General features: G+C 57.9%; 2 protein-coding genes across 2 annotated transcripts in view; both read left to right on the forward strand.

Moving 5' to 3' along the window:
• The window catches only part of TAF15 (TATA-box binding protein associated factor 15), a 39,056-nt gene extending 33,149 nt beyond the window's left edge, over positions 1-5,907 (forward strand). The window contains exons 12-16 of the mRNA XM_064165919.1: positions 442-531; positions 3,591-3,675; positions 3,760-3,845; positions 3,933-4,035; positions 5,503-5,907. Of these exons, the coding sequence (XP_064021989.1) occupies positions 442-531; positions 3,591-3,675; positions 3,760-3,845; positions 3,933-4,035; positions 5,503-5,542 (404 nt within the window). The 3' untranslated portion in view covers positions 5,543-5,907. The remainder of the gene's footprint in view (positions 1-441; positions 532-3,590; positions 3,676-3,759; positions 3,846-3,932; positions 4,036-5,502) is intronic.
• Positions 5,908-12,753: 6,846 nt separating this feature from the next.
• The window catches only part of MMP28 (matrix metallopeptidase 28), a 38,621-nt gene continuing 37,104 nt past the window's right edge, over positions 12,754-14,270 (forward strand). The window contains exon 1 of the mRNA XM_064166756.1: positions 12,754-12,855. Within this exon, the coding sequence (XP_064022826.1) occupies positions 12,754-12,855 (102 nt within the window). The remainder of the gene's footprint in view (positions 12,856-14,270) is intronic.

The following is a 14,270-nucleotide window of genomic DNA, read 5'->3' on the forward strand; positions in this document are numbered from 1 at the left end:
GAAGAGACCTCATAGATCATCAAGTCCAACCCTTTAGCACAGAGCTCAAGGCCAGACCATGGCACCAAGTGCCACGTCCAGTCCTGCCTTGAACAGCTCCAGGGACGGCGACTCCACCACCTCCCCGGGCAGCCCATTCCAGTGTCCAATGACTCTCTCAGGGAAGAGATCTTACAACCAAAACTCTCTGAGGTGTCTGTTAAATTGCAGACTGCATTTAAGCTGAGAGAGACACCTGTGAGCCTGTGGATAGCTCAGCAACTGCCTCCCTCTTTGCCAGCTCACAGCTGCAGTGCTGCTCTTGAACCCAGGAGATGCTCTGCAGCCTCTGGTGCCTTCAGAAGTTCATTGAGTCTGCACGAGCAGGTCCCTCCTGTTCTGAGCTGGCTGTCTTGTTGAAGCAATATTGATCCTTCTCTTTCTTTTCCCATCCTCTCACAGGAAAAGAATTCAATGGCAACGTTATCAAAGTTTCTTTTGCCACCAGGAGGCCTGAGTTCATGAGAGGAGGTGGAGGTGGTGGACGTCGAGGTGAGACTAAAGCCTGGGGACTTGCTGGGTTTGCACAGTTTGGTGCTTTTGCACTTGGACTGCTTGGAAGTGGAGAAGCTGGCCCTGAAGCTGTGATTCCCTGGGGAGGAATCACCCCTAGACACTAGTACAGGCTGGGGCTGCCCTGCTGGAAAGCAGCTCCGTGGAGACAGCCCCTGGAGCACTGGCAGGCAGCAAGTTCTGCATGGGCCAGCAATGCGCCCTTGTGGCCAAGAGAGCCACTCCCGGGGTGCATCGGGAACAGTGTGGCCAGCAGGGCTGGGGAGGTTCTTCTCCCTCTCTGCTCTGCCCTGCTGAGACCACACCTGGAGTATTGTGTCCAGTTTTGGGCTCCTCAGTTCAGGAGAGACAGGGACTGGCTGGAGAGAGTCCAGCGGAGAGCCACAAGGATGAGTGGGGGAGTTGAGCATCTCCCTGAGGAGAGAGGCTGAGAGCCCTGGGGCTGGTTAGTCTGGAGGAGAGAAGGCTGAGAGGAGATCTGATCCATGTGTACAAATATCTGAGGGGTGGGGGGCAAGTGGAGGGGGCCAAGCTCTTTTGGGTGGTGCACAGCAATAAGCCAAGGAGCAATGGATGCAAACTGGAGCAGAGAAGGTTTCAGCTCAACACGAGGAGAAACTTCTTCAGAGTGAGGGTGCCAGAGCCCTGGAGCAGGCTGCCCAGAGAGGTTGTGGAGTCTCCTCTGGAGACTTTCCAAACCCATCTGGATGTATTCCTGTGCAGACTGCCCTGGATGATCCTGCTCTGGTGGGAGGTTGGACTGGATGAGCTCTGGAGGTCTCTTCCAACCTCTTAATGTTCAGGGATACACAAGCAGTGATTCCTCCAAGCATCTGGGCCTTTGGGATTCTGCCATGCAAGGGAGCAGCAAGGACTGAATCGAGTTGAGTGCTCTTGGGCACAGCATCTTTGCTTTCCTTTTCATCTGGAGAGTCTCCAGCACTGCCTCACCTTGCATTTAAAGAGGGAGTGTGATGGTGGTGCTGAGGCTGTGCAGCTGCCACGTCCCTAGCTGAGAGCTTGCAGTGAGTGTCTGCTGCTTGCAGCAAAGCCTTTTGATCCTCAGCTGGATCCACAGGTTGCCAAGCAGGGGAAAATTGCTGAGCTGCCCCAGACTGAGAGCAGCAGTCCCATGTCTGGCACCTCGAATTAAACAGCTGTTCACATCCCTGCTGCTCTGCTTTGCCAGTGGCTCACTGCTTGTTAACAACACTGAAGAGAAGCAGGCTCTGCCTGCTGGCTGCCAGCGCATTTCAGTTCTTCAGACAGTTTGCAGGCTGAGAAAAATCAAATGAATCTTCAAGTGGTGCCCAGGTTCTTGCTGCAGACCTCTGCCTGGGGCAGCTGCAGCCTGCCTTTAATCCAGGCATATTTCTGGGGGTCGATTTGGGTGGGTTTTTTTCAGCCACTCACATCTGATTGGTATTACAGATGGTTAGCTCTTGATGCAGTGTTGTTAGCACACACACACAGAGCTTTCTATTCACCCACTGGCAATTCCAGCAGGTCAAGTTTCCTTTTCCTGCTGGAGAAGACTTGTAGAGATGTGCTGGAGCAGTTGTTTCTGGCCACCACCTGCTATTCTTCCTCCTCTGCTTTGGTTGTGAACCTGTCCATGGGCAGACACAAGAGCTTCAGGTCACCAAACAGTGCTTAGTGGTGACTGAACCTTATGGTGGCCACCCAGGGGTCACTTGGCCAAGTCTTGTATCCAGCAGTATCTCACCTAGGAGATGCTGAACTCTGCAGTGGGGCCTTTTTGGGTCCCTGCTGCAGTCTCAGAGGTCCTCCTGTGGCCTCAGAGGTCTCTGCTGCTTTCAGAGCTCCTCCAGTGGTCTCAGAGGTCCCTGCTGCTTTCAGAGCTCCTCCTGTGGTCTCAGAGGACCCTGCTGCTTTCAGGTCTCCTGTGGTCTCAGAGGTCCCTGCTGCTTTCAGGTCTCCTGTGGTCTCAGAGGTCCCTGCTGCTTTCAGGTCTCCTGTGGTCTCAGAGGTCCCTGCTGCTTTCAGGTCTCCTGTGTTCTCAGAGGTCCCTGCTGCTTTCAGAGCTCCTCCTGTGGTCTCAGAGGTCCCTGCTGCTTTCAGAGCTCCTCCTGTGGCCTCGGAGGTCCCTGCTGCTTTCAGAGCTCCTCCTGTGGCCTCGGAGGTCCCTGCTGCTTTCAGAGCTCCTCCTGTGGCCTCGGAGGTCCCTGCTGCTTTCAGAGCACCTCCTGTGGCCTCAGAGGTCCCTGCTGCTTTCAGAGCTCCTCCTGTGGTCTCAGAGGTCCCTGCTGCTTTCAGGTCTCCTGTGGTCTCTGAAGTCCCTGCTGCTTTCAGAGCTCCTCCTGTGGTCTCAGAGGTCCCTGCTGCTTTCAGGTCTCCTGTGGTCTCTGAGGTCTCTGCTGCTTTCAGAGCTCCTCCTGTGGTCTCAGAGGTCCCTGCTGCTTTCAGAGCTCCTCCAGTGGTCTCAGAGGTCCCTGCTGCTTTCGGGTCTCCTGTGGTCTCAGAGGTCCCTTCTGCTTTCAGAGCTCCTCCTGTGTTCTCAGAGGTCCCTGCTGCTTTCAGAGCTCCTCCTGTGGTCTCAGAGGTCCCTGCTGCTTTCAGAGCTCCTCCTGTGGTCTCAGAGGTCCCTGCTGCTTTCAGAGCTCCTCCTGTGGTCTCAGAGGTCCCTGCTGCTTTCAGAGCTCCTCCTGTGGCCTCAGAGGTCCCTGCTGCTTTCAGAGCTCCTCCTGTGGCCTCAGAGGTCCCTGCTGCTTTCAGGTCTCCTGTGGCCTCAGAGGTCCCTGCTGCTTTCAGGTCTCCTGTGGCCTCAGAGGTCCCTGCTGCTTTCAGGTCTCCTGTGGCCTCAGAGGTCCCTGCTGCTTTCAGAGTTCCTCCTGTGGTCTCAGAGGTCCCTGCTGCTTTCAGAGCACCTCCTGTGGTCTCAGAGGCTTACCCAGCAGAGAGATCTCTCCCTTAAGCACTGTTTCCTCCCCCTGAGCAGTCTGTCCTTGTTGAATGTTTCAGATGGTTCAGGTCCTGGGCACTTATTGCCTTTATCCTCTTTGTCATTTTACCTGCAGGTTCACGAGGTGGCTATGGAAGAGGTGGAGGCTTCCAGGGCAGAGGTGGGGAACCCAAAAACGGTGATTGGGTTTGTCCTAACCCGTAAGTGTCATTCTCAGTGGGCAGTGGTGTCTGATGTACCTCTCTCTGAGCTCCCTAAGCCTGCACCAAGCTTCTCTTTGCCAGGTCCTGCGGCAACATGAACTTCGCTCGCCGGAATTCCTGCAACCAGTGCGGGGAGCCCAGACCAGAAGATTCCCGTCCCTCAGGAGGTGTGTTTGAAAAGCTCTGTCCCTCCTGAAGTGACCCCTGCAGCTTTGAAGCACCTGCCTGATGTCTTGCTTTGTGTGCTCCTCCAGATTTCCGTGGCAGAGGTGGCTATGGAGGAGAAAGAGGCTACCGAGGGCGCGGCGGCAGAGGCGGCGACCGGGGAGGTGGCTACGGGGGGAAAATGGGAGGAAGGTGAGTGGAGGACTTCACTGGGCTTCAGCAAGGCCTTTGCCACTGTCCCCCACGACACACTGCTGGCTAAGCTGTCAGCCCATGGCTTGGATGGCAACACTCTGTGCTGGGTTAGGAACTGGCTGGAGGGCCGAGCCCAGAGAGTGGTGGTGAATGGTGCCACATCCAGCTGGCAGCTGTCACTAGTGGTGTCCCTCAGGGATCTGTGCTGGGCCCCATCCTCTTTAACAGCTTCATAGATGATCTGGATGAGGGCATGGAGTCAGTCATCAGCAAGTGTGCAGATGACACCAAGCTGGGGGCAGATGTGGCTGGGTTGGGGGGCAGAAGGGCTCTGCAGCAGGACCTTGACCGCCTGCACAGATGGGCAGAGTCCAAGGGGATGGCTTCAATAGCTCCAAGTGCAGGGTGCTGCACTTTGGCCACAGCAACCCCATGCAGAGATATAGGCTGGGGTCAGAGTGGCTGAGAGCAGCCAGACAGAGAGGGATCTGGGGGTGCTGATTAATACCCACCTGAACATGAGCCAGCAGTGTGCCCAGGTGGCCAAGAGAGCCAGTGGCATCCTGGCCTGCATCAGGAATGGTGTGGCCAGCAGGAGCAGGGAGGTCATTCTGCCCCTGGACTCTGCACTGGTTAGACCACACCTTGAGTGCTGTGTTCAGTTCTGGGCCCCCCAGTTTAGGAGGGACATTGAGATGCTTGAGCATGTCCAGAGAAGGGCAACGAGGCTGGGGAGAGGCCTTGAGCACAGCCCTACGAGGAGAGGCTGAGGGAGCTGGGATTGGTTAGCCTGGAGAAGAGGAGGCTCAGGGGAGACCTTATTGCTGTCTGCAACTACCTGAGGGGAGGTTGTGGCCAGGAGGAGGTTGCTCTCTTCTCTCAGGTGGCCAGCACCAGAACAAGAGGACACAGCCTCAGGCTGTGCCAGGGGAGATTTAGGCTGGAGGTGAGGAGAAAGTTCTTCACTGAGAGCCCTCAGGCTCTCCTCCTAACAGAGCTATTCCATTTCCTTCATCTTTGTGGCTCTGTGCTGGACTCTCTGGCTGTGCAGGCTGGAGCAGAGGAGGCTCCCAGGTGACCTTCTTGTGGCCTGCCAGCATCTGAAAGGGGCAACTGAAAAGCTGGGGAGGGACTTTTGAGGCTGTGAGGGAGTGGCAGGAGTGGGGGGAATGGAGCAAAGCTGGAGGTGGGGAGAGTGAGGCTGGAGGTGAGGAGGAAGTTGTTGAGCATGAGAGTGGTGAGAGGCTGGAATGGGTTGCCCAGGGAGGTGGTTGAGGCCCCATGTCTGGAGGTGGTTGAGGCCAGGCTGGCTGAGGCTGTGTGCAGCCTGCTCTAGGGTAGGGTGTCCCTGGGCATGGCAGGGGGGTTGGCACTGGCTGCTCCTTGTGCTCCCTTCCTGCCTTGCCTGATTCTGTGGTTCTGCTGCAGCACCTCTTTGTTACTTGCTTTTTGTTTCCCTTCCAGAAACGACTTCAGAAACGACCAACGCAACAGACCATACTGAAGACCACTGTGAATGTTTTTGTTTGTCTTCTCGATGGTTTGATAGTGAAATTGCCAGAGTTTTGCCTGCAGCTTCACCCATGGCCTCTTCAGATAGTGGAATTGAGTGAAACTAGATTTTTATTTTGCTGGGAGGGAACTCGGGGGTGGTTTGGGAGGATTGTTTTTTAACCAAGACATTGAAATTTAATCTCCATTTCAACGTTCTCCTCTTTTGCTTCCCCTCCCTTTCCCCCTTCTCCCCTCCCCTCTCCCTCATACCTTTTCAACAGGCCCCAAGAGGGAAAAAGGATAAACTGTAAAATATTGCCAAACTATGAAGTGTTTTGTAATACAACAATAAATGCTGACTGTTTTATTTGTGAAGTCTTGCTGGGGCACACTTCCTTCAGCTGCACATTCCCTGTGGCCTAGACAGGCTGGAGAAGGCAGCTCAGGAGAGCCTCATGTGGGTCAGTAAGGCAAAGTGCAAGATCCTGCACCTAGCTTGGAGCAACCCTCAGTGCCAATCCAGGCTGAGGGATGATGAGATTGAGAGCAGCCCTGCAGAGAAGGAATTTGGGGTGCTGCTGGGTGAGAAGCTGCACAGGAGCCAGCAATGGGCACTGACAGCCCAGTTGGGCAGTGGCAGCCTGGGCTGCAGCCACAGCAGTGTGGGCAGAGCTGGAGAGGGGAGATCCTGCCCCTCTGCTCTGGGGACACCTCACTTGCAGGGCTGGGGTCAGCTCTGGGGCCTCCAGCACAGGGAGGACATGGACCAGCACCAGAAGAAGGGAACACAGCCTGGAGCTGTGCCAGGGCAGGTCTAGGCTGGATGTTAGGAGGAAGTTCCTGCCAGAGAGAGTGATTGGCACTGGAATGGGCTGCCCAGGGAGGTGGTGGAGTCTGTGTGGCTGGAGGTGTTGCAGCCAAGCCTGGCTGGGGCACTTAGTGCCATGGTCTGGTTGGTTGGGCAGGGCTGGGTGCTAGGTTGGGCTGGCTGAGCTTGGAGCTCTCTTCCAGCCTGCTTGATTCTGTGACCTGTTGGAGTGGGTATAGAGGAGGCCATAAAGACCAAGGGCTGGGACACCTCCCCTGGGATGACAGGCTGAGGGAGCTGGGGTTGTTCAACCTGAAGAAGAGAAGGCTCCAGAGAGACTTCAGAGCAGCCTTCCAGTACCTGAAGAGGATCCAAGAGAGCTTGGGAGGGCCTTTTGATAAGGCCTGGGAGTGCCAGGATGAGGGACAATGTTTGTGAGCTGGGAGAGGATTAAGAGTGGAGATGAGGATGAAATTGCTGACAGTGAGGGTGGGGAGACACTGGCACAGGTTGCCCAGGGTGAAGAGAAAGCTCTGGGGGGTACCTTAGAGGTGCATTTCAATACCTCCAGGAGATCTCCAGGAAGGCTGGGGAGGGGCCTGTAAGGATAGGGTGAGGGGCAACAGTTTGAAACTGGAGCAGGAGAGATTTAGGTTGGACATCAGGAGGAAGTTCTGCAGGAGGAGAGGGGTGAGACACTGGAACAGGTTGCCCAAGGCTGTGGTGGAGGCTTCACTCCTGGAAACATTCAAGGTCAGACTTGATGTGGCCCTGGGCAGCCTGCTCTAGCTGGGGGTGTCCCTGCTGGCTACATGGGGTTGGACAAGACAACTTCGGAGGGTCCCTTCCAGCATTCTGAGACCTAAACAGTAAAGGGTTGCTCGGGCTGGCCCCTGGAGCTCTGAGCCTGCTGGTAGCAGCCTGTGCTCGGTGGGTGTGGAGCCTGCTCCCTCTCCATGCCTTCTGTCCCAGACTTGTCTCTGCTCCTCTATTTTTCTCCAGGACTGGGATCCAGGTTGCCTGGTACCCTGTGCCTTGCTCCATGCTCCTTCAGCAGGAGCAGGCAGATGGCAGCAGTGCTCTGCTCCAAGAGCCAAGCTGTGCACAGCCCAGGACGGCTCAAAAACAGCTGGGATGGCTTAGAACAAACCCTCAGACGTGCTGCAAGTTGCTGTGCCTTCGAACTGCTGCTTTAGCAGGGGCAGTGCAGCAGACAGGGCAGGGATCATCTCTCTGCTCTGGGTGCTGGTGAGGCCACACCTTGAATCCTGGGTTCACTTTTGGCCCTCTCACTCCTGCAAGGACTTTGAGAGGCTGGAGCAGATCCAGAGAAGGGCAAAAAAGGTGGGGAAGGGTCTGGAGAACAGGGCTGGGGAGGAGCAGGTGAGGGAGCAGGGTGGGCTTTGGTCTGGAGGAGACTGAGGGCAGACCTCATTGCTCTCTGCAGCTGCCTGAAAGGAGGCTGGAGCCAGGCAGGGATTGGGCTCTTCTGCCTAGTGTCAGGTGTTAGGAGGAGAAGAACTGGCCTGAAACTGTGCCAGGGCAGGGTTAGCTTGGAGATGAGGAAAACTTTGCTGCAAGAATGGTCAGGGCTTGGCACAGGCTGCCCAGGGAGGTGGTGGAGTGCCCATGCCTGGAGGTATTCAAGACAGGTGTGGCCATGGCCATGTTGCCACACTTGGGGACATGGTTTCGTGGCCATGATGGTGTTGGGTTGATGCTGGACTCAATGCATGATCTTAGAGGCCTTTTCCCCAAGCACTTCCCTGTGTTGTGGCTCACCTCTGAGAGAGCTGCAGCCAAGGTTCTGGAGATGCTCAGAGTGGTTTGGATTCAGCTGTGAAGCCAAGGTTTGAAGGAATGTGGGAAGTTCAATATCACTTCTCCTGGGACTGGGCCCCTGCATGCTGCAGGGGTGGGCTGGTGGGAATCTGAGAAGGAAGCACTGCCACACTCAGCTGCTGCCTTTTCATCACAGGCTCCAGGAGAGAACATCCCTGGGCACCCTGAGCTCTGCTGGCTGAAACACTGCAAGTCCCTGGGGACTGCAGCTGCAATAGGAATAGCTGCACACAGCTGGACAATGTCCATGGCCTCTCCTGGCAAGGGGTGAAAATCATAGACTCACAGAATGGGTTGGGTTGGAAGAGACCTTAGAATCATCCAGTTCCAGCCCCCTGCCTTGGGCAGGGACACCTCTCATCCAGGTTGTTCAAAGCCTCATCCAGCCTGGCCTGGAACACCTCCATTGGAATGGGCTGCCCAGGGAGGTGGTGGAGTCTGTGTGGCTGGAGGTGTTGAAGCCAAGCCTGGCTGGGGCACTTAGTGCCATGGTCTGCTTGGTTGGTTCTGGGTGCTAGGTTGGGCTGAGCTTGGAGCTCTCTTCCAACCTGCTTGGTTCTATGATTCTGTGGTTACTCTCCAGTGGGTGAAAGGGAGCAACCTGAACCCATTCGTGGAGCAAAGCATCTGAGGCTCTGAGCTGGCAGCTCCTGTGCCTCACATCCATCCTGGGCAGAAGCTGCTGTGGAGGAGTCATGGTGCTGCTATTTGCTTATCAGCTGGGGTAAACTCTGAGAGCTGCTCCCAGGGAGCCCACGTCACTGAAGTGCTCTTTCATAACCTTGCTTTATAAACTCTTGGAGCTCACCTCTGCCAGCACTGCACTGGGGCTTCAGCTGCTGGCCCTGGAGTGCTCAGCAGCCCAGCACGGTCCTGGTAGCCACACACAGACCTCCCCCACTCCAAAGTGCCTGCTGTTTTCAGGTGGATGTGCTCAGGGCCCCCTCTGGATCCCCCAGGCAGTTGGAAGGGGTTTAGTCAGGCTGGCTGACAGCAGTGAGGCCTTTTGGGTCAAGCTCAAGGGACACAGAATCACTGATGCTGGAAAGGACCTTTAAGTCCAGCCCTGGACCCAGCACTGCCAGGCCACCACTACACCATGGCCCTCAGCACTGCATCTCCATGGCTTTGAAACCCCTCCAGGGATGGGGACCTCACCACTGCCCTGAGCAGCCTGGGCCAGGGATTGATGACCCTTCTGGGCTGCCCAACCTAAACCTCCCCTGGTGCCACCTGATGCCACTTCCTCTTGTCCCATCACTTGTTCCTTGGGAGAAGAGCCCAAGTCCCACCTGGCTCCAGTCTCCTAGCAGAGAGTTGAGGAGCAATGAGGTCTCTTAGCTTCCTCTTGTCCAGAATAACCACCCCAGGTCCCTCAGCTGCTTCTCCCCAGCCCTGTTCCCCAGGCCCTTCACCAGCTTTGTTGCCCTCCCCTGGACCCACTCCAGCTCCTTAATGCTCTTCCTGGAGTGAGAGGCCCAAAACTGAACACAGAATTTGAGCTGTGACCTCCCCAGTGCCCAGCACAGGGGCACAACCCCTGCCCTGCTCCTGCTGGCCACACCACTGCTGACCCAGGCCAGGCTGCTGGTGCCCTGCTTGGCAACCCGGGCACCCCCTGGCTAATCTTCAGCTGCTGCCAACCAGCAGGTCCTTTACCACCAGGCAGCTTCCAGCCACTCTGCCCCCAGCCTGCAGCCTTCCTGGGGTTGTTGTGACTGAAGGGCAGGACCCAGCACTTGGCCTTGTTGAACCTCATCCCATTGGCCTTGGCCCACCAGCCCAGTCTGGGCAGGTCCTTCTGCAGAGCCTTCCTGACCCCAGGCAGATCACCAACTTCCACCCAGCTTTGTGTTGAGACAGGAGTTCTTTTAGGAAGCCAAGAGGACTGCCCAGGCCAGCAGAGCATGGATGGGTTCATTTGTCAGCCTTGGCCAGCACCACTTGGCCAGCTCTTTGCCACTGCCTGAACTCCTCAGCTGTCAGTGGTGGGGAGCAGTTCCAAGGACTCTGCTCAGCTCCACAGCTCTGAGCCAAGGCTGCCAGAGCTGGAAATGTGCTCACCTTTCCACAGGCCGGGTCCCGAGGGCAATCTGCCTGCAGCAGCAGGGCAAACACCTTCACGCCCTGAGCCAGGACTGCAGCGAACGATGCTTCGGCATCTCCAGGGCTGGGCTGAGGCAGCAGCAGCAGCTCCGGGAAGCGGCAGGTCGGGAAGCCAGCTGCTCCGGGAGCTGCAGGTGCCCTCCCAGCCGCTTCCCCGCATTGCAAGGAGCAGAGGAGGGAGTTTCCTGCTCCCCCTGGAGCCCAGCCAGCCGCTTTCTCATGGTCGCCGTCTCAAGTGGAAGAGCAGATGGATCGGTCGCTTCCTAGCTACGACCCAAACACGAGAGCCTGCGGACAGAGCTGCTCTTGTTTGGAGGGGAAGCGCTGGGCTGACCTGTGCCAGGGCCATGGCCCCGGGGGGCTCTGCGGCCAGGCTGGCCATCCCCTGGCTACCAGCCCCTTGTGGCCTTGCCCAGTGCCCGCCGTGCCCTGCCAGCAGCCCCCGGGCAGCCCTCCCTGGCCCAGCCATGCTCTACCATCTCTGCCACGGCTGTTTTGCTCCCTGTGGCTCTTTGTTTCTCCACGCTGGGTGGATCCCTTGTTCCCTCCTTCGACTCCCACCTGCCTTCCCTGCTCCCTGTTGCTTGGGACCTCTGCAAGCTGCTGCTCTAAGTGCAGCTTTTGGCACGGTTCCAAAGGAGAGGAAGAGGCCTGGGAGCTTTAAAGGCAGCGACTGGCTCAAGCTGGCATGGAAACAAACGCAGACAGGAGTCACATCCTACTTCCACCTCCCCACCCCCCTCCAAACCGGAGCAGAATCCAAACATCCTTTGGCTTTAGGCAGACGAAAACAAAACAGCCAAGCAAAAGGCAGCAGGCAGGGGACAGTGCTGGTAACTTGTCGCTGGTGACCACAAGGCCACCAGCTGTGTGCCAGCTGCGGTGCTGACACGCGTGGGTCCTGCTGCCTGGGGTGGCAACCAGCCCTTTGCTGGCCCCGGGTGACCGAGTCCCACCTCAGGGAGGGATGTTTGAGCACAGCAGTGAAAGCAGCAGCCCTGAGTGGGGGTTGTGTAAAGGTCGGGAGTGTGGAGGGTGGGGAGCAGCTGATGTGCGTGGGGAGGCTTTCGGTGGACCCCTGGTGGGAGTGGGCAGTGTCTGGTCGCCTGCTGGCTGCTGTCAGAAGGACCTCTGTGTCCAAGCTCTCCTCCCTCTGCTCTGGAGCTACAGTGAAGGCAGGTCTAGGAGGTTCTGGGTTTGATTTCTTCTTGGTGATCAGAGGGCTGGAGCACCCCCACGGTGGGGACAGGCTGAGAAAGCTGAAGCTGTTCAGCCTGGAGAGGAGAAGGCTCTGGTGAGACCTAAGAGTGACCTTCCAGGGCCTGAAAAGGGCTCCAGGGGAGCTGGGGAGGGACTTTTGACCAGGGCTGGGAGTGACAGGATGAGGGACAATGGCTTTGAACTGGGAGAGGGGAGAGTGAGAGTGGAGATGAGGAAGAAATTCTACAGAGTGAGGGTGGGGAGAGACTGGCACAGGCTGCCCAGAGAGGCTGTGGATGCCCTCTGCCTGCAGGTGTTCCAGACCAGGTTGGATGAGGCCTTGAGCAACCTGTGCTGGTGGGAAGTGTCCCTGCCCGTGGCAGGAGGGTTGGAACTGGATGATCATTAAGGTCCTCTCCAACCCAAACTATTCCATGATTCTCTTTCCCTCAGCTTCAGGCTAGGCAGAGCCCCAGCCTGGCTGCCCCCACTGCAAGGGTTTGTCTCAGCACCCTCATTGTGGGCTGCTCCCTGTCCAGCTGCAGAGATGACTCTGGCAGTGGGACGCATCCTGCCATGGCCACCATGCACATCCTGCTCTGGTGGGTGAGGTGGTAGTGCCCATCAGGCCTGGGAGCAGGGCAGGGATGCTGCAGAGGAGAGACCAAACAGAAGGACTCATCCTGGGTGCTGCCTTGGGTGCAGAGGAGCCCCTGGGGCAGCCTTTCTCCAAGGCATGGGGTAGAGATGGGGCTGGGGGGGGATGCAGATCCCGCGGGGAACTTGTCCCCACGTTCAGCTGTCCCTTGTCTGCAGCTCTCTTTCTGCTTGGTCACCAACTGCGTGCGTGTGGAGGAGGGAACTGGAGGGAGAAGGCATCGCCCTGCTGGGAAAGGGGATGGAGGAGGCGCAAAGGATGCCAGAGCCACGGGCGGGTGTGGGTGGGAAGGGACCTTTCGGGGCCATCCAGTCCAGCCCTCCAGTGACATCTGCGACTAGAGCAGGTCGCTCAGAGCCCCAGGCATTGGTTCCAGGGATGGGCCATGCAGGGGGCACCGGGGCGCGGAGAGCCCCGTACTCGGGGCAGGGGCAGCCCCCGCCGCGCCGGAGCCCAACCCTCAGCGGCGGCTGGGGCGGGACGGGGCCGCCCCCGGGGCCGGGGCTGGGGCGGGGAAAGCAGAGCTGAGCCGTGCCGAGCCGTGCCGGTGCAGAGCCGAGGCGAGGCGAGGCGGCGGCGAGCGGCGCGGAGCGGAGCGGGCGCGGCGATGGGGGCGCGGGCGGGCACGGCGCTGCGGGCGGCACTGGCGCTGGCGCTGCTGACTGCCGCTCGGCTCGGACCGGCAGGGAGGCGGCGCCGGCAGGCGGAGGTAGGAGCGGGAACGGCACCGGGAACGGGAACGGGGAGGGACTGGGAGCTGCCACCCGCCGGCCTGAGACTGACACTGGCGGGGTGAGTGAGACCCGGGTGTGCCCGTGCCATAGCGGGAAGTGTGTGTGCCATAGCTGTGTGTGTGCCATAGCGGGGAGTGTGTGTGCCATAGCTGTGTGTGTGCCATAGCGGGGAGTGTGTGTGCCATAGCGGGGCGTGTGTGTGCCATAGCTGTGTGTGTGCCATAGCGGGGAGTGTGTGTGCCATAGCGGGGCGTGTGTGTGCCATAGCTGTGTGTGTGCCATAGCGGGGAGTGTGTGTGCCATAGCTGTGTGTGTGCCATAGCTGTGTGTGTGCCATAGCTGTGTGTGTGCCATAGCGGGGAGTGTGTGTGCCATAGCTGTGTGTGTGCCATAGCTGTGTGTGTGCCATAGCTGTGTGTGTGCCATAGCGGGGAGTGTGTGTGCCATAGCTGTGTGTGTGCCATAGCTGTGTGTGTGCCATAGCGGGGAGTGTGTGTGCCATAGCTGTGTGTGTGCCATAGCGAGAAGTGTGTGTGCCATAGCTGTGTGTGCCATAGCTGTGTGTGTGCCATAGCGGGGCGTGTGTGTGCCATAGCGGGGAGTGTGTGTGCCATAGCTGTGTGTGTGCCATAGCGAGAAGTGTGTGTGCCATAGCGGTGTGTATGTGCCATAGTGGGGAGTGTGTGTGCCATAGCGGGGAGTGTGTGCCATAGCGAGAAGTGTGTGTGCCATAGCTGTGTGTGTGCCATAGCGAGAAGTGTGTGTGCCATAGCTGTGTGTGTGCCATAGCGGGGAGTGTGTGTGCCATAGCTGTGTGTGTGCCATAGCTGTGTGTGTGCCATAGTGGGGAGTGTGTGCCATAGCGAGAAGTGTGTGTGCCATATCTGTTTGTGTGCCATAGCAGTGTGTGTGCCATATCTGTGTGTGTGCCATAGCGGGGAGTGTGTGTGCCATAGCTGTGTGTGTGCCATAGCTGTGTGTGTGCCATAGCTGTGTGTGTGCCATAGCGGGGAGTGTGTGCCATGGCTGTGTGTGTGCCATATCTGTGTGTGTGCCATAGCGGGGAGTGTGTGTGCCATAGCTGTGTGTGTGCCATATCTGTGTGTGTGCCATAGCGGGGAGTGTGTGTGCCATATCTGTGTGTGTGCCATAGCGGGGAGTGTGTGTGCCATAGCTGTGTGTGTGCCATAGCTGTGTGTGTGCCATAGCGGGGAGTGTGTGTGCCATAGCTGTGTGTGTGCCATAGCTGTGTGTGTGCCATAGCGGGGAGTGTGTGTGCCATAGCTGTGTGTGTGCCATAGCTGTGTGTGTGCCATAGCGGGGAGTGTGTGCCATAGCTGTGTGTGTGCCATATCTGTGTGTGTGCCATAGCGGGGAGTGTGTGTGCCAT

This window comes from Pogoniulus pusillus, chromosome 27, assembly GCF_015220805.1.
Source record: "Pogoniulus pusillus isolate bPogPus1 chromosome 27, bPogPus1.pri, whole genome shotgun sequence".
Lineage (NCBI taxonomy): Eukaryota > Metazoa > Chordata > Aves > Piciformes > Lybiidae > Pogoniulus > Pogoniulus pusillus.